This window comes from Lissotriton vulgaris, chromosome 4_1, assembly GCF_964263255.1.
Source record: "Lissotriton vulgaris chromosome 4_1, aLisVul1.2, whole genome shotgun sequence".
NCBI lineage: Eukaryota > Metazoa > Chordata > Amphibia > Caudata > Salamandridae > Lissotriton > Lissotriton vulgaris.
Window position 1 is genome coordinate 1,999,916,479 of NC_141691.1, and position 26,926 is coordinate 1,999,943,404.

Consider the following 26,926-nt stretch of genomic DNA (forward strand, 5'->3'; position numbering starts at 1 on the left):
GACACGAATAACTGTCAAGATAGATTCCTGAATAAAACACAGGGGTTAACAATGACCAGACCAGACCCTAGATACTCCCAGAGACAACATCCAGGGATAGTAACAACATACAGTGTACGGAAGCTGTGCCTTGAATGGCTAGAAACATCCACACTGGCAGAAATTAAGCTACACTTATCTTTACTTAAAGATGGTGCTGATTTGCGCGATTTCATTCTGGGACCACGCAAACAGCGTCAAAAAAGTTTCATAGCGACCAGTATACATGCGGCTTACAACGAGGCTTGGAAAGTCACACAAATTGAAACAGCTGAAAAAATACGAGAAATTGATCATATTAATTTGGAAAAATCACTTTCTGTTGTGGACAATGGGTTAATGACTGTCCTCCAGAATATATTCACTGGACAGTATTGTATCATCTGCCATAGATATAGTAGATAAAGACTTGCTAATGTTACAGCATGGCCAGTCACAATTGCGTTCTATTGTACAGTTTGGCTGGACGCTGCAAAATCTTCGTTCAGGCTATGTGCCTTGGCGTTTAAACAACACAACGTCATTGTTTTCCATCTTTAACATTACTGATAAACAAATCAGCTTGGCACAGAAAGGAGCAGACTATACAATCCTGAGCATCGAAAAACTGGAGAGATTACCTTTGACAATGTCAGAAAGTCCTGTCATTGAATGGATAATACACAGGATTATCACAATTCCGATAACAACTTTCAGATTAAAAAATTGCCTTGAATACATACCGACTGGCCAGTATGAACGTTTGGGTAAAGGGTACATTAAGTCAGCATGGAAATTACCATACACACACACATGCTATAGTGACAGCAACAAAAATGTATTTCTTAGGGGTGAAAACTGCAAACATTCACTAAGCGGTATACTTTTGTGCCAAGGTATTAATTTACACGGAGCCTGTGAAGGAAATTCTAACAACCTTTCATGCCACCAATATGTCACACCTGCGACGCAGATAGAGCCTTTCTTTAAGCAACTCTCAAACAGGAGTTACATTCTAATAACGGATCACAGCTGTTGTGGCCTTTTGCCAGGGAAAGCATATCTCGTACAATTAACTTCCATGGTCAAATGCTGTATGCAAGCATTGTTTCCAAACGGCCCTGGAGACTCAGAGACTCCCATATGGCCTCGTTTGAATGTCTCTTCTATAGAATTGATACTTTAAGCAGAATGAAGTCTGTGCTTTTGCAGACAACAGTGCCCATCACGTCATCAAAAGAGACGTATGATCTCCTAGTTGCAAGGACAACATCAGAGATTCATGACCTTTTATCAACAAATTGCCCCGTACATTTCACAGAAATGCTTAGCCAAATTCTTAACATGTCGAGTGCCATAGGCATCCCAGGCGTATTTAAGACCATTTTTACGGGACTGTTAACACCATTCAAAGCAATTCTAGGAATCATTCCTAATTTTATCCATTCAGTCTTTGGCGGCATACCCCTGATTTTGGGACTTGTAGCAGGCATTTTATTTTTGACCCTCCTGCTCCGATATGGCAAGCCAAAATACAGACATGACTCCGGCAGGGATGGAAGAAACGATCCTAGCAATACGCTACCGGGACCGCATAACTAGAGTCCTTGGATTGGCCAGGCTGAGAGATCTGAACATGACCTGGTTTCTTTCATTCAGACCTATATGGCAGACCTGCATCTTACCTGTGCTTCGATGTATACTATGCGGAGATGAATGCGTGTTGGACACCTGTCTAGCATTCCCATCAGCAGTACAAATGGATATCAATACTTTGCTAAGTCCTGTAACGGCTCACGCATTGTGTTGTCCCCAGCGGCTACCAATCCTGATGACTGCATTTGTTGAGACTCCTGTGCTACGACTAGGTGGTAACAGTGGAGCGAGAAATAAAAGCAACATCACCCAGGTACGGCCTTCTGTGAGAATTGCTGATCCAGACTTTGATGATAGCAATCATTCTCACACCTGCCAAGTTACAGCACTATCGAACTTGGTCGAACTGTCACCTGATTTTGTAGACCAATTTTTTGAGAGCCTGTCTGATATGATGTTCTCCCCTGAACAGAAACAATAACTTTTGAAAAGCATTCCGACACACAGCGTTCCCATGAACTCTGAATTCGGCCTTCAGTTTTGATCAACAAAAACTACTGAAAAGCGTTGGAACTCTATTCCCCCGTTCACCGAGAATTTTTTTATTTTTAATTTGGACACTTTTTCAAAATATTTACTTTTTTCTGGCACGAAATTCTTTGCTTAAAGTAGACCTATTCATAAAGAACAGAACTTCTATTTTTAGGTACTTCTAGAGACATAATAACTTTACCTCAGCCTCTAGCACATGTTACAGCAATTGCATTTCTATGTGATGAAATTATCTCGCCCTTCTTTTCTGTATGAAGAGATATTTCATGTGTAAATTTTTCGCAAAATCGCTCATTGATTACATATGCTATAATTTTGAATGATTTCTATGCTTAAAGACGTACAGTACCAATATTTTCATGTATTTCAAAATACGCCATTTCAAATGCAAATATGTATTTTGGGGTGGGTAATGTTACACATGCATCTTTTTGCTATAGTTTTAATAATTTGATGGACATAAATTTGTGGAGTGGGTGTCGCGTTCTAATCTAGGACCCGGATCAATACTGTGACCTTATGCCCCTATACGGATATAATCCATTCATACCCCTATAATGGCATAAACGATCAAGAGCGATATTTCAGAAACTCGTCTCTGGCCTAACACGATCAGAGCCACATTTCAGAATCTCTTCCTCTGCAAATGACACAGCAGAAGCCACTATCTAAGATTCCTAGATTACACTCCGAGTTCTTCAACAAGATAAAACTCAGCAACCTGGGAAAGCCCTGCTTGCTATGTTTTGATTAGTAATAGAACTCTAATGAGCACTGAGAGACGATCACTTCCTAGTGACATCTTTATTGACGTCTTATGTCCAAAAACCTACGTCAAACAAGGCACCTTTCAGGTATAAATATTACCAACGTTGCCTTAAGCAAACGCTGCCTCAACGACATCGATAATAACGATGGTGTGGTGAACACAGGAGCAGAACAGCTGTCCCTTACAGAGACCAGCAGATGCAAGCTGCCCACGGACGCTGCCCCTCCTCCTCCTTGACGCGCTGAGAGAGACGCTGTCTTTTCTCTTGCCGAGAAAATCCAGCTCCGGCGTTTCCAGCCCACTCTTGCGAGTGACTGGGATATCGAGTCCTGGAAGGAGATACAAGACCTCCAACATTCTATTTCAGAGGTATGGGGTTGACTAAACCCTTAGAGAGAATTCTTGAAGCAAACCTTGGCAAAACCAACTTAACTAAAACTGCTACTTACTTACTCCCTCCCACGTATTAGGCTTAGGTCAGGTACACTGGGGTAGGCGTAGTTAGAAGCACCAGTTGAGTACGTTAGCTAAATGTATATATGAATGTATATATTTTATTCATTTTAACCATTGCATGGCTAAGAAACCATATCAATGCTTTTACAGTACTATTTTGCAATCCTCATTTTACTGTACGCACTTTTTATAATAACTAGTCTTGCAATTGTGGCAATTCATTTCTCTTGCATGAGATTAAAGACTGTTCAATAAATAATACCTTTTTATTGAAAACGCCCGTCTCTCTATTCTCTGCACTTTGGTGAAAGTAATCTGCACAACTGACTGAGTAAAATAACTGTCTATTGTTTCACACGACTCTGGAGATTGACTCTTATTCTAAGGAGCAAAGTTGTCATGTTTATGCGGTTGTTGGAAAACTGAATCCCTTCTTGTCTGTACCAGGGAAGCTGATCACTTCCTATTCAGTCAAGAAAGTTTTCAGTGACCTCTGAGCTAGTTGGTAACAAACCCAATTAAGTTTAGCATAGTCAGTAGAGACCTGGAAGACCGCACTTCTACGTCTATGCTACTGTTTATGTTATTCCAATGCGAGGGCCTATAGGGAAAATAGGAACTACACTACACTTTCAATGAATTCCCATCGAATCTAGAGAACATCTGGTCCAGGGACTTATAAGTTGTACTGACTATGGAAATGCCCTGTTGGCCTCCATAAACGAGGAGCTCTACTCCAAGCTTCAAGTCTTGCAAAACAACGCTGCCAGATTAGTATTAAACCTTCAATCGAGAGCCCCGTCCGTGCCTAGTCTGAAGACTCTTCATTTGCTCCCTTTCAAGAAGCGAAGCTGCTTCAAAATCCTTTGTCTTGTTCATAAGAAAATGTATGGAACCGGGCAAAGTTATTTTGCTAAAAACGTAGCTGGTATCAGCCATGTAGGACACTTAGGTCAAGTACTAAATGTCTCCTCACTCCTCGCAGAATCCACACCGGCTGGAAAGGCGGTAGATCTTTCTCCTTTCACGCACCTGCTTTTTGGCATAAACTTCCATCACAACTCCTCTCCATCGCTGACCATAAGTTATTCCGTAAGGAACTAAAAACCTGGTTATTTGACCATCTATAATGCCTGCATATCTGATCATCAGTCTTCACGGAGTCTAAGCTAGCGCCATGAGACCCCAGGGTGATATGTGCGCTTAATAAGTTCATCTGACTTGACTTGACTTTACCACGCATGCCTTTTCCACGCAATTTCATTGTAAAGGAATAAATGGGAAGGAGGTATGCGTAGTTAACGTCACCACAACCACTTCCATTGCCCTGAGGCCTAAAACCCTGCACCCAATTAAAAAAACTACCCCATTCACCCATCCCGAGCCCTAAAACCGCCCACCCCTAAAAACATTCCCCCCCCAAAACACAGCCCTTAAAACTACCCCAACCCCTGCTTCCCACCCTGAGCCCGAAAAACCTGCCCCCTTCTTAAAAGAACCCGACCCCCTCCCTGAGCCCTAAAACCCGGCCACTTCCCAAAAATGCTCCGACCCCCTCCTCCAAAACCAGCCCCCAGACCCAGCCACAGCCCCACTTACCTCACTGCGTCCTGCCTCCTCTCCCGATCCTTCCTTCTTCTGCCCATTCCAGGAATCAGCTAGATCGTGCACTGCTTTAACCACGCATATGCGCGGTCAAGGCACGCGTGGTAGCGCTTGAGATGTTGGAACACGCGTGGCTCTGCCTATGTTGTACTGACCGTTTCCTGTTTTGTTGTTCCACAGCAGCGCCGGACTGACCGTAGAAGGCAACAGGCGTTTCCCTGGTGGGCCGCCACGGTGGGGTCTAGCTTTGAACCCCTGGAGGGAACCTTTTTTGTTACTGGGCTGCAATATTGGTACCCTGTAACAAAAGCAGCTGAAGTGTTGTCCACGCGCACCGCATACCCCCCACCCCTCCACCCTGCGTGGACGGTCAAACTCATTTGCCAGGGCCGGTTTGCGTTCCCAGTTCGGCCATGTTCCAAGGGTTGTATCACTGAAGCGGCTGCATATTCCAAACACTACAAAATACCCCACTGAAGCATGGAGCGCTGCCACCAGGCGCTGTAAAAGCCATCCATGCACATCTTTTAACGAGCACACAAATTCCAGTAGCCCCCATTTATCACGAAGACCCTTCGGTGTCCTTTACCAGAAAGCATGCTACTTCCACCATCTCATGCAGCACCATCTTACATTTCAATGAACACAACCACAGTGCAACAGAAGATTTTATTTTCAGGAATCACCATAGTCAATATCTGCAAAATCCTACACAATGAAAACTTTATTCAAAATACATTTCACAGTTCTGAAAAGAGCATTCAAGTTTAGACAACTTGCACAACGATGTATGTGCCAGTGTCATCTAATAGCATTGAATTTACTCTAGGGTGTTTACAACCTCTGTGATACCAAGCAGGGTGAGCTGAAAGGATACACCAAGGACTTTGGTGGGTAGATGACGTCACGCCATGGCATGGCAGAGAACAGCAGCAGCATGGGGGGCTGTCGGCAAGGGGCAGCACCCCAAGAGGAGGTCTTCTAAGGTGAGTGACTGCAAGATATGCCTTAGGATGCTGGAGTGACCTGTCTGCCCTTATTGCTACTTTTAGTTTGATCGCTTCTTCCAAATACTCACTATAGAAGGACATGGCTTCCACTTTAATGCACACAAGTGGATGGAAGCTCACAACATGCCACAGGGAAGGGTTAACACCCTACTTTAGAAAAACCTGAAAAAAACCACAGTGGTGAGCAAACACAGAGTGTTAGATGGATCCTCGTCAGTATTGCATCCTTTGGGGTATAATGTGTTCATGGGTGCATTGGTAAGACGCCTGCTCATTACACTCTCTGGCTTTCGGTGTCTATTTGGTCTACTCTTCGTTCTGTGCACTTTAAATACCTTTATTCCAGTTCCTGGAAATGGATGGTAAAGACCCACACAAGACGCTATACCAGATCCCAAATGTTGGCGACTTTCCCAATCTGCCTCCCTGGGATGTGCTTGCAGATCCTGCTTGGAATGTTGGGACTGGGTCAGGCAATCAGAAATCTTAGAACACTGGCAAAAAATAACCTTTGTTTACCTGCAATCTGGGTTCAGGAGCAAGGATGTGAAGCAAGCAGATATATTGGGTGTGTTTATTTACCTGTATTATGTGAGATTATAGGAATACCCTCTTTTCCAACATGCTGGAAGGCTTTAACAGCTGTTAACTTCCCTTCTTCTCATTGTGGGACTCCTCCTTGGGTCCTTAGCTGAGGGACAGGCAATCAGCAGCAATAAAAACCCTGAACAGAAAGCAATGATGCTTAAAAATTATCTGGCACAGTAAACCTCTCTCAAAATGTCACTTCCTCTTTAAATAATCTGTGTTCATCTCAGTAGGGTCTGTCCTCTGCGTAATTCATAATGCCCACGAATTGACGTAGTTTCCAGGAAGTGAAGCAGGTCCTTTAATCCTTAAAAGAGTCCATTGTGCAGGAGGCGGCAGCAAGTTAGCGACAGCACCTGAAGTGAAGTGTAAAGCAGCGCCTCCGACGCCGAAAGATTAACGGAAAAAAAAGAAATAGAAGAAAGAGATGTTCGCGCTACCAGCAGACGTGTGGCTCCTCCATCTTTGGCGCCGGCGCCACAACTCCATAAACCTCCACTCCACACAGAGTGAGGTATTCATTTCGGCCCGTTATGACGACACTCACGTAGCGGCCCTCCATCCCTTTGCAGCACAGCGTGGAGACGGATCCTGCGGACAGGTCTGTGATGGTGCCGCATCTGTGAATCAAAACATAAAACCAGAAGGCCACTGTGTTAACTTTGCCATTAACATAACTACCACATTTTCAGATAGCTTATGTGTGTCACCTTCATGGTTTCAGTTGGCGTATGAGTGACATTCTACTGTCAAATGTGTGACACTTCGAGTGACACTTACTCATGAGTAAATCAAAGCAGTGATCAGTATTTGAGTACTTTCCGGTGAGTTTTGAAATTGTATTCAGACATATCACACAACAATGAACATACGTCTAACACAAGCTAGACCTATTGGCCCTGCTAATAATGTTGGCTAGAAGTATCAGATCAATGAGTAACAACAAAGATGTGAATAATTAGGACTGAAAATAGTTCAATTCTAAGACTATTATACTGTGAATTGAACACTGCTAGGCCTGTGGAAGGGGTAGTAGTCTATATTGGATCTCAGTCCCTCCTGTTCTTCCTTTCACATCATTTTCCTCTGTAGTTTCTCACTCTGTTAGCCACTTAAGCCATCTTCTCCTCACATCTTTCTGAAATCTTTCATTTTCATATCTCACATTCATCCCTCTCCTTTCACTGTATTTTACTACCTTTCCGCATGTACTTCCTTAAGTCGCCATTTTCGACATGCTCATAAACACACACATGCACAAACTCTCTCTCCTCATCTGAAAATACAGCATTTGCATTTCCTTAGGTGGTGGGGTCAGTATTTGGACAGTTGTATCCCACCTACAATTGGCATGTGTGACTGTTTTCTTTTTCTTTTCTTTTCTTTAATGCGATTTTATATAGCGCGAACTTTACCCGAAGGTGTCAGAGTGCTTTACAAAAGAGCCAGTTGCAAAACATAAGGACTAAGGATTACATGCGTTACATAAAAGATACAAACAGAACAAATTGCAAATGTACAAGATGTAAAGTCACACAAAGAAGAGACTGGGGATTAGAGTTATCTCTAAATATATAGGGAAGGAATACGAAAGGATATACTCTAAGAGTCACATAGGAATGGTAGAGAGTACACAAACGCTCTGCTGAGAGGCTATAGATTGCACCAGCGTGTGGAGTACAGCAACTTTGACCCATTGACAGGCACTGTGAGAAACGTTCACTAACTTTGGCCTCAACTCCAGAACTCTCAATCGTGCACCGTCATGCACACCCACTCATAACCCGAACTTTCCCAGACACCTAGAGGCGACGCCGATCACAGTATGCACTGTACAAGAATCACGTTTCATGAAAACAAATCGAGAAAAACATCATCTAGAAAATTCATACACTCTTAGGGAAGGCAAATGTAGTTCAATGTTAAAGGTAAAAAGGAACTCCATTGCTGACATGGATTACCTTGAGAGAAGAGTTTACCATCGTTTAGTGCATTCAGTAGAGAGGCCAGTGATTAGATGAGCATGTGGTCTGAACACCTTTGGGAGCCACCAGCAGCAAATGTGAGAAGCTCTCACTGCCTTAATTCTTAACTCCAGGGCTCTCAATTGTTATTGTTATTGGGTTTTTGTAAAGCGCCTGAATCACCCGGGGGCATCTTTTCCCGAAAGCGAAAGTTAGGATACCATAGTGAGTCAACAATATAGGAAGGCTTTCAGATGTTTCCTGAAAGTCAAGTATGAGGGAAACTTTCGCAGCCCCTCAGGTAGGGAGTTCCAATATTTAGGGCCTACATACGAAAAGGCTTTACCTCCCAAGCGATTACGGTAGATACGTGGGATCGCTAGTAGGGCTTTACCATTTGATCTCAAATTACAAGCTGATGTCCATTTGCAAATTTTGTCTTGTAGATATTTTGGGCCAATTTCCCTCATAGCTTTAAAGACCAGGCAGCAGGTCTTGAAAAAGGCTCTCTTCTTCACCGGCAACCAGTGCAGTTCCTTCAGTAAATAGAGCGAAGGGGTACCCGGTGGGCGATTCAGGACCATCCTTGCTGCCGTATTTTGGATCACTTGGAGTTTTGCTAACTGTGTGGATCCTACTTCAGCCAGCAGTGCATTCCCATAGTCGATCCTACTGATTACCAGGGCTTGCACTACTGTTCGGCGATGGCTCAGGGGCAGATATGGAATAATTTTCCGCAGCAGTCGTAAGCTGTAATAACATGAGCTTACAATGTTACTCACATTGTTCTTCATGGACAGGTTCTCGTCAAGCTGTATACCTAAACTTTTCACAGAGTTTGAAGGGACTGGAGCGGCCCCCAGTTCTGCAGGCCACCAGTCGTCTAGCACGATTTCCTGTCTTTTTCCGAGAAACATCAACTCCGTTTTCTCCGGATTTAGTTGGAGACAGGACTCTGCCATCCAGCTCCAATCGTGCTCTAGTATGCACACCCACCCATCACCCGAACTTATCTACACACGTATAGGACACTCACAGTTTATGCTCTATATAAGAATAACAAGTTGCCTGGAAATAAACTAAAGAAGATACTCTCTCTTCTATAAATATAATCTATAGGACAGCTCTGTCCTCTGTGGATACTTTGTCCTCTGATGATGCTGCCTCCTCTAACAGTGGCTTCTGCAGGGTAGTCGCTTCTCTGTGACTATGCTCCATGTGAGCATTAGTTTATTCTCTGATATTCCAATGAGCTGCAGAATCCACCTCTGTCCCAGTAGTAAGTCGCCAAATGGAGCTCATACAATGCACCTCACACCTCATCAACAACTACCCACATGCTGCTCATCATTTCACCTCACACCTGCCCCACAATACTGTAGAACAGTGCATAGATCTTCTTTCAACTAATCCCCACGTCGGTAGCCCAAGGATGCCAAAGCAAACGAGGCACCACAAACATACTACACCCCATACCTGACCTACAACAGCCTTCTCTATACTAGAACACTGCATAGGCCTGTCAACGAGCCTCACATCAGACTAGCATTATACCTTACCAAAAGCAGCCCTTGATCTTCTGGGGTCACAGGTGCCCTTGTGGTGCACAGTACTTGGCACAACACTGGTCCTGGGAGCACACAGAAGAATGCACTTTCAAAACGTGCTCTGCAGAGCTGCTGCTCAGTCTGTTTCTTATGTCTGTTGTGTCCTGTAAGAAAGGCGCGACACGAGGAAGGTGCTCAGCGCCAGGTAGAGACACACTATCCTCACCTGAGCTCTGCAATTACTATCTGCCCCTTTTCGGTTATGTGGCTCCCACTTCCTCTTCATTGACCCGGCTGCCACCTTCGGCTGGGGCTGTGATGACAGCCGGCTGGAGGCAGAGTCAGGGTCATAGGGGAATATTACCAACAAGTAGCGATATTTATCGCTAATTAGGCTTAGCTGCGATTTTTTTTATCGCTGAGCATCGCCGGAATTTATCGCTCAGATAACGTGCTATAAGCAACGTTTATCTCCAAAGCGATACATTTTCCGGCGATAGCGGCGAAATGCGTGAATATTGCTGAGAATACAGCGATATTCATGCATTAGCGACGAAATGCTCTTAGCCATGTTATCCACCTCACATTGGATAACATGGCTAAGAACTGGTCTGGGCAGGTGTTAGTATTTGGAGATATTCACGCTTAGCATGAATATTTCCATCGCTACGCCTGCCTTGCTAATAGGCGATAGCAATGTTAGCGACTGTTTTCAGTCGCTAACAGTTTGGGTACGCCAACTTTGCATGTCATTAGCGATAATTATCGCTAACATGCAAAGCGGGCCCCAAACCGCTCGCTATCACCTAAAAGCTGTCGCTAACTGCTGTTTGCGACAGCTTGCTAATAGGGCGATAGAATTATCGCCGCTTAGCGGCCAAAAACGGCCGCTAAAGCGGCGAAAATTCCCTATCGCTACCCTTGATAATATGCCCCACAGAGATTTGACTCTGCACCTACCCCTGTTTCAACACAGCCCACCAAACATTATGAGTCAGATATCTTCAATGAGTCTTCGAGGTCTGGTCACCAGGGCCGGACTGAGACCAGCAACCAGCCCTGGCAGGTTGCTTCTCCACCGGCCCTGGTAACGGGAGGGGAAGGGGTTGTTACCCGCAAAGCACTGCTACCGCTTTTCTTACAGAGGGCCGATTTTGCAGCGCTGCCACAAAACCGGCCCCCACCCCTCCAGCCCACCGGGGAATTGCCCGGTGCCCGCAAATGCCAGTCCGGCCCTGCTGGTCACCACTCTGGTCACAAGTCCCTGGTCCTTGTCCACAAAGCTCTGCACGCCTCAGGAGCCGGCTATTTGAGAGAGAGTTTCCATGACTAAGTCCCTTCCAGAAACCTTTGTTCCTCCTTCAAGCGACTGGCTAGAATTCCCCAAGGGACATATTATCTACTAATGGCGATAATGATCGCCAACCCCAAGTTTCGGCATTTTTTATTACGCATCCTTTCCCGGATAGTTTTCGCATTGTTTTCGACGTATTATCAACACGTTGGTAACATGCGATACTGTGTGGGAAAGGACGCGCAAACGATCGCTAACCAGCGATAAGTATTCATGAGATACCTTTGCTTCAGCGGAAATGGATGCGTTAGTGGCATTTATATTGCAGCTAATGCATCTTTTGACCCATGGAGTGCCTGCAAACCCGGGTGGCCGCGTGACAAAATCATCACGTACTGCTGTCCACATGCACAGAACATATAGTGGGCACTAACTGCAATATTAGACGAGTACCTCCTGCTGCCACACAGGAAGGTAAACAATTTGTCACAGTCATGTCTGTGATTAAGTTGATGGAATCATGCCAACTCCAGTGACTTGGACACACTGACGGTGTGACTTTGTGCACCTTTTTGATGTTTGTGGGTCTCCTGATGGAGATCTTGGCTAATCTGCCTTATGTACCTCCATGTATCAGCGCCTTTAGTCAGGTTTCTAACAGATGTAAAAATCCTCATCGTTCATCGGTGTTTAGCGATAATTTTATTATCGCGGGTCATGTGAGATAATACAGCAAAGTGGTGTTAGTGACTGTTACCTTGAAATTTAGGTGAGTAACGCCTAACTTGCATGTCATTAGCGATAAATATCGCTTGCATGCAAGGTGATAGAAAAAACGTCAGCTGACGCTGAAAAGCTTGCGCTAACGAATGTTAGCGCAGGCTTGCTAATAGGGTGATACAAATATCGTCGCTTTATCGTCAAAAAGTGACATAAAAGCGGCGATAATGCCCTTGATAATATGCCTCCAAATTCGTTGGGCTAGAACTCTTTTTCTTATCTCTAGCCGGTCACATGGAATAAACTCCCTCCAGAGCTACGAACTTCAATGTAACGCTCCACTTTTAAGAAAAAACTAAAAACATGGCTCTTCCAGCAAATATAAAAGGGCATACATTGTTGTTGTAGGCTGCCTGATTTACCGCCAGGACACTGTTTTGAGTTGCTGTGCACTAGTTAAATCTCCCTTACATAACATAACACTCTGCCAAACCAAGTGCTCAGTGGAGCGAGCCTCAATTCAGTGTCCCTTTGATTAGGTGGTATAGGAGGTGCCATGTTGGGTTGTGTAGCCACTGGTGAGGAGCCATCTGAGTCACGACTGAGTTCAGTGGTTCTGAAGTGCGATGTGTTCCGAGCTTAGACTTCCCAGGGCGTTACGCTGTGACGATGTTTCCTTTAACCGCAGTGACTTGTAGCCTTTGAGTGTTCAAGGGGATGACCACTTTCTTCTGTACATAGTCTCCTGGTTCAAAAAATGTCTCTTGTGCCTGTTGTCTGCTATTGGCATAGGCTTTCATTTTCCTTTTCTTCTTTCTGTCCGTGGCTCAGATCACATCGGGGTTTACAAGACGCCTACTGGAGTAGCTTGGTGTGCAAGGATCGTCCATACATGAGAGTTGCTGGTCTTTCTCCTGTTGTTGAATGTGGTGTGCTCCGATATGTTTGCAGAACTTGACAGAGAGCATCGTCCAGCACAAGTCCTTCTTCTTTGGCTTTTTGCACAGTTTGTTTAAGAGTTCCCATGAATCGTTCCTCGATGCCATTGGCTTGAGGCCAACGTGGGGTTATACGTTGGTGTGTGATATTAAGGCCTCTAAGGAAGTTTCTCAATTCTCCACTCGTGATTGGTGGTCCATTGTCCGACTTTAAAATCTTGGGAGACCCCTAAGTTGCAAGGACCATAATCGGAGACACAGACTGGATACGGCCTTCAGATGGCTCAATGATATCCAGACTGAAGAGATTGTCAAATTCCTTTTCCACTTCTTTCTGTAGATGAAACACCACTCTCCTATTGCACTGCACCACTGGGCGAACTCTTTCATCTATGTGAATGCGGACACTGGCGCCTTTCAGATGGCCAAGACCAGTAAAGAGGGCTGGAAAATGGTGCATGAGGTTGGGGGACAGTCTCAAGATGAACATTGATGGAGATGAGTCCCATTGCTGTTGCAGTGGCAAAACTGAGAAGGCATGTTTAAGGTTCATTGCCACTGTAGAACATGGATGTGAGTGGTGATGGATTTGTGCCATGTGACAGAGATGCACTGAGGGAACCACAACTGTGAGGGGTTTGGCCGCAGCCCAGGTGTAGACTTGTACGGGTGAGCGTTCAAGAAGCAGCGCTGGATCAAGTGCATTGAATTGATCAAGGGACATGGCATGGATTGATGCCCCACTATCGGTTTTTTTCTGAGCCAGGAGAGACACTGAAGAGGAGAGACACCCACAAGCCCATGTCTGCCTACCAAAATACGGACCCAGCTCAACAGCGCAATTTCACGAGGAAGGAACAGGTCTACAGAAGCAAGTGTGCTGACACAGAAGGAGGCATGAGCAGGATATGGCAGAGGTTACTGTCAGTCATATCAGTCGCTTCCTTAGAAACATAAATCCAATTTATGAAACACTGTGATATAATTAGATCAGGACGCATGCTGCAGGGGCCCCGTGGACAGAGACGGGTGAGGGTGCACTCACTCGACTCTACTTGCATGTTATTTTGATGGTTCTCTTTGCCAGGCTCGCTGCTGTCTCTGCCACCTCCGGTCAAGCATGTGTGCTTTTTTGTTCAGCTCGAGTTTGTGTTGTGCAGGGATAAAAGAGGGGGTCGCACAATCCGCAGAGTGGCATGGCGCTACTTTTAAGGGTGGGCGCAGCACGTTTGAGGGAAAAACAATCTCTCAATAGTGTGTATCACTGCTGCCTGTACCAATGACCTGAAACTGCAAGCTGGGCCGGTAAAACAATAGAAGGTGCCACATTCACGTGGGGCTAGGCCTGGAGCTTGCTGTTTGTTTGTTTTGTTTTTTTGGATGTGTTGGACAGGCCTCGTGAAAGGCCCGCTCCCTCCCCACATGATAGGGTCCGAGCACCGGCTCTCCCGGTGTCACCAGAAGAACCACCCCGGCAACCCACAGAAGCAACCCGCAACCCGTCCCCCATGGGACGCCTGCTCCCGAACATTCCAGCATCGGCTGACCCGGGCCTCCGTCAGCACCATTGCCCGGCCCAGCCGCCATCTTGGACACTGCACCACGAGGCCGCGTGGCCTCAGCTCGACCCCAACCCTGGGCCTGGCCAGGCCCCGACATCGAGGCACCACCATCCACCCAGGAGGTGAACGGACCACTTGGCAGGTCAATGGGAGAGAGGAGTGTCGATGGCTCTCCCCCGCCAGGTGCCGATCGCCCCCAGCCTCCCCGGGCGCTGGCTCCACCCCCCTGCTGGGTGTCTGGACTCCCTCATCCCGGACCTCCCGACCTCCAAGAGCGAGGGTCCGGACATCAAAGGAGGCCAGACCTATAACTGGGGCAGCTCCAGAGCAGGAAGGCAGTTGTATCCTGGAGTCAAGAGACACCTAGAAGAACTCATCCTTGACGGACTGCTGGCGCTGCCGCAGCCCTGACTTGTGAATCATCGTCCTGCCTGCTGGCGCTGCCGCGGCCCTCTGCAACCTACATCCTCATCGGGACCTGCTGGCGCTGCCGCGGCCCTCTGCAACCTCCATCCTCGTCGGGACCTGCTGGCGCTGCCGCGGCCCTCTGCAACCTCCATCCTCGTCGGGACCTGCTGGCGCTGCGGCGGCCCTCTGCAACCTCCATCCTCGTCGGGACCTGCTGGCGCTGCCGCGGCCCTCTGCAACCTACATCGTCGTTGGGACCTGCTGGCGCTGCCGCGGCCCATCCTTGTGTGAACCATCGCCCTTGCCGGCTGGCGCTGCCGCGGCCCTTCTCAAGTGAGACTTATCATCCGAGCCTGCTGGTGCTGCTGCGGCCCGACCTTCCAGAACTCCGAGCTCGAGGATTGTGAGCTATTCATTGTACCACCTCAGTACCAGACCGGTACCAAGACTGTCCCGCTACCCCTTTCCCTTCCAGAGACTAGAATTGAGAGGACCCTCGTGTCCCGATCTCACTGTAGCGCTGATATCCTTGCTTCAAGAATCGTATATAAAGAGTGTTGACCTTATCCTTGTGTGGTGTCCATCTGTGGGCGGGAAGTTACTTGTCTGTACGATCGCTGGAGACGGCCCTCTCCGGAGGCCTCTCCCCTTGTCCTCGGCCAACCCTCCAGGTCCCCGTCTAACATTGGTGGCCAGCGGCGCGATCCGAACCAACGCGTAATCGTACAGAGAGTAACTCACCCCACGACTCAACCACAATGACAACAAAAGAGAGCGGATCCACAGAGAAATTCCAGATGGAGAAACTAGAAGAATACAACCATCGAGATCTAAAGCAATTTTGCATAGAACTAGGCATTGCTACCACCGGGCTGAGCACGAAAGAGGACTTCAAACGCGCCCTAGAATCTTGGGCAGAAACGGGTACGGCCGTACCCCAAAACCAAAACCGCGAGGCGCCAGAAACAAACACCACTCCGACGGAAGGAAGGAGAGCGGGTCTCTCCCTGGAGGAGATCCAAGAACGAGAGAAAAGCAGACTCCATGAATTAGAGTTGGCACGGCTCCGGTTGGACGGAGAGCTGAAATTGGCGGAACAAAAGATAACATTAGAACACTTGCGGCTCCGAGAGGAGCGGGAAGAGAAGCAATGGCAGAGAGAACTCGAAGAGAAAAGACTGGCATACGAACATGAGCGCAAGCTAGCAGAGATAGAGATGCGGAAACAGAATAAAGACCTCGGGGTGCCCGAGCGCCCGAACACCCCGGGCACTGCCGAACCAAAAGTCCACATCCCCAAGGATGTCGTCAGAGAATATTATCGGAACGACGATATCCAGCAGTCGTTCAAGGCCTACGAGATCGCCATGACCTCCCACCGGATTGATCGAAGTGACTGGGGAGCCGGGCTATGGGGGAGGTTCGTCAATGAAGGGCGCAACGCCCTGCTGCAGCTCCCGGACCATCAGATGACATCCTATGACCACATGAAGGCCGCCCTCCTCACTCGATACGGACTCACGCCCGAGATGTACCGCCAGCGGTTCCGCGACTGCAAGCGGATCCCGGGTACAACTTGGGTGGAGTATGTGAACTATTTCAGCCGAGCCTTCGAGGGGTGGATCAAGGGCAGCCACGTAACCACCTACGAGCAACTCTTTAACCTCATTGTGTGGGAGCACCTCTCCAACAATTGCTTCGTCGAGCTCAGACAGCACCTCCTCGACAGTAAACTGACTGAACCTCGGCAGCTCGCCGCCGAAGCTGACCGATGGGAAAGCACTCGAGTTGCCCGAAGTGGGCCAAGTGAGCCGAACAGAACCAACCAAGGTCCCCATCGCCCCCGAGGAGGAGGAGGCAGAGACGGGGCAGAGACGCCATCCCGGCGGCTCCCGCCAGCAACACCCCGCCCCCGGCCGGTAGGGGAAACCCCCCGATGCGTCCAGGGTTCCGAGCCAACGTTACTTGCCACCGGTGCCAGCGGATCGGCCACTATGCCAACGACCCTAACTGCCCAAAGAACCAGAGTCCCATACCCCGCCAGGTCGCTGCACCCGCCCTGGGAGAGGAGCAAGCACCCGAAGATTATGAAGAGTACGACCAAGAGCAGCCCGAGTGGGAACCCGCCGCCATGACCCTGGCTTGCCTAGGGGAAAGAGACATGATCCCGCGGGCTCCCCTACCCGCCAACACGAGGAAATACAGCCAGTGGGTGAACATCAATGGGCGCAAGGCCGAAGCCCTGCGTGACACCGGGGCCAGTGTGACGGCAGTCCGCTGTCATCTGGTAACCCCGGAACAGATCTTGCCAAACGTTCTTTGCCCCGTCCGATCAGCTGACAATTCAGAGAGCATGTGTCGGATGGCCTGCGTCCCCTTCGAATGGGGAGGAGTGTCCGGTATGCTGAAGGTGACTGTCCGCGATGATGCCCCGGTGGACTGCCTCCTGGGAAACGACCTCGAAAGTTCCCCCTGGGCAGCCGTTGAGAGAAGAGAGCACCTGGGGATGTTGGGCCTCCCAGACTGGGCCTCCGTAACGACCCGGTCCATGGCCGCCCGCACCATCCCCAGTCCCGAAGAACCCGAATGGCCAGCACCTCCTCCCCCGATCGTCCCGGAGAGAGACGCCCTCAGTACTGATCCCCCAGAGCAAAACCAAGAAGGGCCCGCTCAGCTCCAGGACCTTCCAGAACTGGCCCAGTGGCGTCAAGAGGGTGGACCCACCCAGGAACAATTCCGGCAAGAACAGAAGACCTGTCCCTCCCTCGAGGGACTCCGACAGCAAGCCCTCGCCCAGAGCGCAGGAGACACCGCAGGGGCACACTGGATCTATTGGGACAATGACCTACTCTACAGCAAGCAAAGAATTGCTGAGTTGGGGGCCAGCCGGGTGCTGGTGGTGCCCCTCCGCTTCAGGGACTTCCTTTTGAACTTAGCGCACAATGTCCCCCTTGCTGGGCACTTGGGACAAGACAAAACTTACAACCGCCTGGTAACACACTTTTACTGGCCCAAAATGCGAAATGATGTCTCCAACCACTGCCGGGCCTGCCCCACCTGCCAGGCCAACGGGAAGAGCGGCCGAAAAATCAAAGCACCCTTGCAACCATTCCCCGTCGTCACCACCCCGTTCGAACGGGTGGGAATAGACATTGTGGGGCCCCTGGACCCCCGACCAGCACAGGGGCACCGGTTCATCCTGGTCCTGGTGGACCACGCCACCCGCTATCCCGAGGCCATTCATCTTCGGACCGTAACAGCACCAGTGGTAGGCCGAGCCTTAATGAGGATCTTCTCTCGGGTGGGCTTCCCCCGGGAAGTCGTCAGCGACAGGGGCACAAACTTTATCTCCAAATACATGAAATCTCTCTGGCAGCAGTGCGGGGTTACCTACCGGTTCACGACCCCCTATCACCCGCAAGGAAACGGACTGGTCGAGCGGTTTAACCGCACTCTCAAGGGGATGATCATGGGCCTGGAGGAACCCCTACGTCGCCAATGGGACGTGCTGCTCCCGTGCCTCCTCTTCGCCTACCGAGAGGTTCCCCAGAAATCCCTCGGTTTTAGCCCCTTCGAGCTCCTGTACGGACACCCTGTCCGGGGGCCCCTCAGCCTGGTCAAAGAAGAATGGGAGATGACCCCCCAGAAGACCCCTCCGGACGTGTATAAGTACCTCCTGACCCTCCGCATCCAGACCCGGCGATTCAGGGAACTCACCAAAGCCAATCTTGAGGCCAGTCAGGAGGACATGAAGAAATGGTACGATCAACATGCCTCCTCCATTGAGTTCGAGCCCGGTCAGCAAGTATGGGTGATGTCTCCAGTCGAACCTTGTGCCTTGCAGGACAAATGGACGGGGCCCTTCAAAGTGATTGAGCGCAAGGGCCCTGTCACCTACCTAACAGACATGGAGTCCCCCCGGAACCCCCTCCGGGTCCTCCACGCCAACAGACTCAAACCACACTTCGTACGCTCGGAGCTCAGCCTACTGATGGCAACAGATAGTGGGGCGGAAGAGGACTCCGAGCCCCTCCCTGACCTACTGAGGACCCGTGAAAAAGATGGCTCAGTGGAAGGGGTCCGACTCTCCGATGCCTTGACCCCGGAACAACGCCAAGACTGTCGGGCTCTCCTGCTGCAATTTGCGAACCTGTTCTCACTCACCCCGGGGGTCACCCCCTGGTGCCTCCACGACGTGGACACTGGGGATAGTCCCCCTATTCGACACAGGGCGTACCCAGTGCCGGATCCGGTGCGCGCCTGCATCCAGGACGAAGTCTCTAAAATGCTCGCACTCGGAGTGATCGAGCCATCCGACAGCCCCATGGCCAGCCCAGTCGTACTGGTCCCCAAAGCTGCCGCCCCGGGCACCACCCCCGAGCTCCGATTCTGTGTAGACTATCGGGGCCTGAACGCTGTCACCCGAACCGACGCTCACCCCATTCCCCGGGCAGATGAACTGGTTGACCGTATGGGGGCTGCCCGCTACCTGAGCATCTTCGATCTGACAGCGGGCTACTGGCAGATCGGCCTCACCCCCAGAGCCTAAGAACGATCCGCCTTCTCTACCCCGGATGGCCACTACCATTTCAAAGTGATGCCATTCGGCATGAAAAACGCTCCAGCTACTTTCCCACGACTTGTGAACCAGGTATTGGCGGGCCTAGAAGACTTCAGTGCTGCTTACCTGGATGATATCGCTGTGTACAGTCGTCACTGGGCCGACCACCTTCACCACCTCCGAGAAGTCCTGCGCGCCCTCCAGCAGGCCGGCCTTACCATCAAGGCCAGCAAATGCCAGATTGGCCAGGGGTCCGTGACCTACCTCAGACACCAAGTGGGGAGCGGTCTGGTGGCCCCCCTCCAGCTCAAGATCGCTGCCATCCAGTCCTTAAGAATGAGGGGGTCTCGGCGTCTCTCGGGGGTCTCGGCGTCTCTCTCGGGTTCCTCGAGGAACCCGAGAGAGACGCCGAGCTTTTTGCCGACCGGACACTGCTCCTGATTTAATCAGAACATAACCTTCAACTACAGAGTTCAACAGAGGACCTCGATACTACTCGATTGTTTGAGTGGCTCTCCCCATCCAGCATTCGGATCCCCCCTTGGAAACCGGACTTTACTTAACAAGATAGAATAATCGTCCTCGACCTCTCTCCTGAAACGTTTACCCTCTAAACTGATTTATTCAGGTTGGTTGCCCCACTATCTCTACCCGTCCTGAAGAAGACCCATATGCAAGGAGTTCAACCAATCCTGCGTCCATTGGGTCGAAACGTCGACACACGTCCTTGTTTTTTAACACAGCCACCTCCAACCCACTACGTTTGTATTATATGGACATTGGGGCATGTGCTATTTGAATTTTTGCAATGATTAATCATCTGTTTCACTGAATATTGGACATTGAACTCATATTATTGTTTGATCAATATCGTGTTTTTATTGTCACGAATACCCCCCACTCTACCCTCACTACATCACGTCCCTTCCACCCCCAGCGGCACCTATACCACTACAATTTTGTATGCTTTGTAAATGCTTATTACTGCCTTTTTCCTATAATGTGAATTAAACATTATAGAGGTATTCTTTGTTTACTAGATTTACTCAAATGGCTTTTAAATAATATGGTCTTTTCTTTCTCTGGGACCCCCTCATTCTTAACGATAGTCACCCAGGTCCCAGCGACTTTATTGGGTTAACCCTTATCTTTATGCCATCCAGTCCTGGCAGCCACCCGTCACCCAGACCGAGGTCCGAGCCTTCTTGGGGCTCACCGGATACTACCGGCGGTTTGTGAAAGACTATGGCAGCATTGTGGGGCCCCTCACAGAACTCACCTCCAAGAAGAACCCCAAAACTGTCAACTGGACTCCGGACTGTCAAGCGGCCTTCGAGAAGCTGAAGGCCGCCATGTGCACCGCCCCCGTGCTCCAGGCCCCCGACTACAGCCGTGAATTCCTCGTCCAGACGGACGCCTCAGATCATGGCATTGGGCCAGTCCTCTCGCAACTCAACGCCGAGGGAGTCGATCAGCCAGTGGCCTTCATCAGCCGACGCCTGCTGGCCCGAGAACAGCTCTGGAGCACCATCGAGCGGGAGGCCTTCGCAGTAGTATGGGCCCTCAAGAAACTCCAGCCCTACCTCTTCGGTACCCATTTCAGGGTACAAACAGACCAAAGACTCCTGCAATGGTTGATGCAGATGCGGGGGGAGAATCCAAAACTGTTGCGATGGTCCATCTCCCTGCAGGGGATGGACTTCACTGTGGAGCATCGCCCTGGCCAAGACCACGCCAACGCAGACGGCCTGTCACGCTTTTTCCGCCTCGACGAGGAGAGTACCCAAGAAGATGGGTGACTCTCCCCGCCTTCAGCTGGGGGGGACGCATGTTGGACAGGCCTCGTGAAAGGCCCGCTCCCTCCCCACATGATAGGGTCCGAGCACCGGCTCTCCCGGTGTCACCAGAAGAACCACCCCGGCAACCCACAGAAGCAACCCGCAACCCGTCCCCCACAGGACGCCTGCTCCTGAACATCCCAGCATCGGCTGACCCGGGCCTCCGTCAGCACCATTGCCCGGCCCAGCCGCCATCTTGGACACTGCACCACGAGGCCGCGTGGCCTCAGCTCGACCCCAACCCTGGGCTTGGCCAGGCCCCGACATCGAGGCACCACCATCCACCCAGGAGGTGAACGGACCACTTGGCAGGTCAATGGGAGAGAGGAGTGTCGATGGCTCTCCACCGCCAGGTGCCGATCGCCCCCAGCCTCCACGGGCGCTGGCTCCACCCCCCTGCTGGGTGTCTGGACTCCCTCATCCCGGACCTCCCGACCTCCAAGAGCGAGGGTCCGGACATCAAAGGAGGCCATACCTATAACTGGGGCAGCTCCAGAGCAGGAAGGCAGTTGTATTTTGGAGTCGAGACACACCTAGAAGAACTCATCCTTGACCGACTGATGGCGCTGTCGCAGCCCTGCCTTGCGAATCATCGTCCTGCCTGCTGGCGCTGCCGCGGCCCTCTGCAACCTACATCCTCGTCGGGACCTGCTGGCGCTGCCGCGGCCCTCTGCAACCTCCATCCTCGTCGGGACCTGCTGGCGCTGCCGCGGCCCTCTGCAACCTCCATCCTCGTCGGGACCTGCTGGCGCTGCCGCGGCCCTCTGCAACCTCCATCCTCGTCGGGACCTGCTGGCGCTGCCGCGGCCCTCTGCAACCTACATCGTCGTCGGGACCTGCTGGCGCTGCCGCAGCCCATCCTTGTGTGAACCATCGCCCTTGCCGGCTGTCGCTGCCGCGGCCCTTCTCAAGTGAGACTTATCATCCGAGCCTGCTGGCGCTGCCGCGGCCTGACCTTCCAGAACTCCGAGCTCCAGGATTGTGAGCTATTCATCGTACCACCTCAGTACCAGACCGGTACCAAGACTGTCCCGCTACCCCTTTCCCTTCCAGAGACTAGAATTGAGAGGACCCTCGTGTCCCGATCTCACCGTAGCGCTGATATTCTTGCTTCAAGAATCGTTTATAAAGAGTGTTGACCTTATCCTTGTGTGGTGTCCATCTGTGGGGGGGAAGTTACTTGTCTGTACGATCGCTGGAGACGGCCCTCTCCGGAGGCCTCTCCCCTTGTCCTCGGCCGACCCTCCAGGTCCCCGTCTAACAGGATGACTCCCCCTGACATTATCTACTCCTGCAGGGTGATCCTGCCAGTCCCACACGCCTGAGTGTCTTCCCCATCAGAGAGAGCACAATTTTGTTTGCCACGCAACACAGAAACAAGGAGGCTTATTTACAAGAAACTGACACATCTGTATAGATGAGTCAGTTTGCCTGTGCCAGCCTGCAAAATGCTTGCGCCGCCATGAGTGTGCGACATTTACAATACGATGCACCATTGCGCAAGGATTGACAGATGCGTCAGAAATTTGGACACATCTTTCGGCGCAAAAATCACGTATTGCTGGAGTTGTGTCGTAAGCACAACTCCAGCAATGCATGGGGAGGCCTATTCCTAATACACTGCACCACTGCTTGGAGCAGGCGTAGGGTTTTGACGCAGTGGCATCCTAGAAGTGGCGCAGTGAAATCTTTTAGATTTCACTGCACCACTTCTACAAGGCTTTTATGTAGGGGAAGGCCCACCCTGCATGCATTATACCTGATGCGGGTATAATGCAGTGCTTTTCAAGGTGATGTATCTCCCTAGATGGCTCACATTGTAAAAGGGCCGCAATGTGGTGCATTGTTTATGCCACCGCTGCGTCACAAAAAGTGACGCACGGCGGCGCAAAACTGTTGCAATGGCTTATAAATCTACCCCAGTGCATCTATTCTCACACGCTATGCCAGCTAACCATAGCAACCAGTATGCCCTAGGCCGACTGTAAATTGTATTGGCAGGTAGATTGCTGCAGCAGTGAATAACCAGCGCCTTCTAAGGGCTAATTTTATAAAGTACAGCTCCTCATGATCTGATTTCTACTGTGTGGAGCAGTGCTATAAATTCCTGACTAATGCATTTTAGTGGAGCGATGGGGACACCAGAACTAAAATGTGTTAGTCTAACCCCTGATGGGTGGTACTTGGCAGGTCTGAGCCTACATTAGTGGCAGGATCAAACAACTTTGCAAAGTCATCCTTGAGTTTGCAATAGGCGTTGGCTTCTTCTTTCAGAATGTTCTTTAGTGCCTCCTTGATGCCATCTCCCCCAAGGTTTTCGAGATAGCAAATGGTTTTGGTGTCATCAGACTCGTCCAAGTCGTAAAACCTCTCTATCCAGTCAGCCCACCGCACCCCTTTGTTGTGTGTATTTTACATGTCTAAGGGCGGCGTGGGGACTTCAAGATGCAGCTGCATCGTAGACAGGTCGCCGGTCAGTAGACATGATGACACGTAATTGACAGTTCACTCATGAGGTACACTGACCTACATACCAAAATTTTAGAAGAGATCAGTAGGAGATCCCAAGAAAATAATCGGTAGAATGTATTTTCCCTATTGACTTCTATTGAAAGAGAGGCAATTTCAGGCAGGAGACAGACAAAAGAAAGCAATTTTTTGCTTTAAAAATCAGGAGCCTTCTGTCTGACTGCGCTATTGAAATGTATACACTGAGGAACAGCATTCAGGCAGAAGATGTACCCCTTAGGGGGCATGGTAAACCTAAAGGTTCCAGGCATCCCATGGCCAGGTAGAGTAGGGGTGGTGCATAAATAAAAGGTCACATGCAGAAGCAGGGAGGACAGAAGACGATAGGCCACCGCAATCCAAGATGTCCACTTCTGGATAGGGAGAACAATCTAGATGGGCTGGCAGCTCAATCCAGAATGGCCAATGGAGCAAGAGTCAGAGTTCAAGATTTGCAGCCCAATTCAAGATGCGGTTGACATGAGAAGTTAGGCAGTCCAATTCCAAATTTCTACTGAAGTATGAAGCATGCCATCCGAGCTGGCAGCCCCAATCTGTGTTGGTGGAGGGCAGCAGGCAGGCTGCAGTGTGTGAGAGGCGGCATCTTGATGTACACAGCAGGGGTCACTTGATACAAGGGGTCTTACATCTCCTCATCGACATCTGTGGTGACCTGTAAGTAAGGTCTGACACGAGGCAGGTGTGAAGAATCTTTTCTTTTATTATTTTACTGCTCAGCACAAGGTAGCAACATGCTATCCTCACCTGAGATCTGCAATTACTATCTCCCTTTTTCTGATCCTGGTGCTCCCCAACCTCCATACTGAGGAAATAGAAATGTTTAGGTAGTCAGTGTGACCCCCACTCGCACCCTATCCATGCACCCGTGCCCCATGTATGTCTTGTAATTCCCTTCCCGTGCCCGCCATGATAATGCCCCTGCATTTCCGTCTAATGTTAGCATGTCAGTTAGTGAGCCCTCCATGTATAAAGTACTGATTCCGCATTAGGGCCTACGTTTCCAATGCATTTACATGGTGCACTTTTAAATATTGCAAAGCACACGTTTTCCACGTTTTTCTGGCTCAGTCGAGCCAGGCCCTTAATTGAGGCTCCGAGCCTCTTCTGTCTCTGAAAGCTGCAGTTTAGGTATGCATCCCGGACCTCTACCTTACTTCCTGCCCAGCGAAGCGGTGCCCGGCTCGGCCTGGCCTGCCTGCCAAGACGGTATTTTGCCTACAGTTATCTGCTCAGTCTCCGCAAAAACACATTCCAGTCTAGTGAAATAGGTAAACATATTCTCGGCTGCAGAGCAAAGGGCCCTGCCATCCTGTCTCCTTGCAAGTGATTTACCAAACTCGTTACCATGGTAGGCCCATGGCCCCCGTACATTGCATGAAGAACCATATGCACGCACTAGCATTCAGTATTGAACGGCCTCTGCCCGAGAGACCTTTTACTTCAGACAATACATCCTCCAAACACAAGATATCAGATATGCTATGGGTGCAGGTCGTTCTGACATCCTAGACACCAGACTCCTCTACTAGTGCTAAAGTCAAGCCCCCCAGCTCTCCCCAGTTACACGTCAATACCACGTCATGTTCAGTTGCGCACGCATCCATGGTAAAGGTTTCTGCTGACCCTGCAAACTTTCTCTTTGCATCCACCCACCTATGACCCTTCTGTGACGCTTCCAGCACACACCTCCGTGTACGCCCCTGTACACGCCTTCTTTTACACCCATGTGTTCTTATCTCTCTCTTTCTCACTTGTTACGCCTACTGTATTCAATGCAACTGTTCAGTTTTACTATATATAATGTGTGATGTTAATAAAACGTTGAATATCCCTTCCTGAACCTTAGTGGTGATGGAACCCGATGTCCAGTGACTCGAGCCACTTAATTAAATCCCGTATGACTCAGATACCACGGACTCTGCCTCTCATTTATTGAGCTATCCTTATTGTCATTTAATGTATAGAAAAATAGTCCCGGTAATTTTATTTACCACAAAACCTGGCGCCCGAACAGGGCCCCTCCCCTTCCCCACGCGCCGGCGATGTAACGCAGGCCCCTGACCCCTTCTACAGCTGTGACGGACCCCTTACAGTGCACACTCGCGGGTTTTCCTGCTAACTCCCTCAGGCCCACGGAGGAGACGGAGACTGCGACCCTGCATCCAGACGAGGCGGTGAGGAATGCGGAGAGTCCCGACCAGAGCCCAAGCCGAGAGAGCAAGGTCCGAGGTATCCGGAGGCCCACCTGTTCCGAAGCGTATGCATAGCAACCAGACGCCGTAGCAGTCCAAGTCCAGTCCAGTCCAGTGTCGAGTTTCCGAGGCCTTCAGTTTTGCTTCCCGGTGAGTACCGTTGTTGGGAACGCATCTAGACGGGTTCATTAATTTGTGCCCAGTCCAGACGGGTCTGGGTACACAGACCCGGTCCAGACGTGTTCACTTAGGTGGATATGGTATGACGTGTCTCTTTATGGGACCGGTATGTCTGTACTGTTTTAGCAGTGCATCCAGTAATTCAGTATTCTTGTATTGTTTTTCGAGATTTTCAGAATTATGTTTTTCTATGTACCAGGTAGCATCTGTCCGAAATGTTTTAATGTGTTTAATGTCATGGTATGAATGATTGTTTGCAATTCATTACTGTGTTTATTGTGTTCAAGTTCAAGTAAGTTCAAATATGCTGCTGTTTTCGAAATTACGTCAGATAGGAACCAGGAAAGGGATACTCGAAGAAGCAGTTCCCGTCCCGCCTAGGGACACTCCCGGACATTTTATGTACCATAAACATGGCTTAGATGCCATACTGTACTTAGACTTATGGGTTGACTATACCAAAGATCTGGAAGAGAAATATAGATTGCCTGTCTCAGGGACATGGGATGCTGATTGCATCATGAGAGTAGAAGAAGCACTTTGGAAAAAGAAAGCCAGACAATCCCAGAAAGATGCCATAGAATTGTGGCGTAAAGAAG

At 49.7% G+C, this 26,926-nt stretch overlaps 1 protein-coding gene across 1 annotated transcript in view; it reads right to left on the bottom strand.

The window, feature by feature from the left end:
• Positions 1–6,547: 6,547 nt before the first annotated feature.
• LOC147724836 (fucolectin-1-like) overlaps positions 6,548–26,926 on the bottom strand; it is a 169,903-nt gene continuing 149,524 nt past the window's right edge. The window contains exon 4 of the mRNA XM_086918117.1: positions 6,548–7,214. Within this exon, the coding sequence (XP_086774243.1) occupies positions 7,031–7,214 (184 nt within the window). The 3' untranslated portion in view covers positions 6,548–7,030. The remainder of the gene's footprint in view (positions 7,215–26,926) is intronic.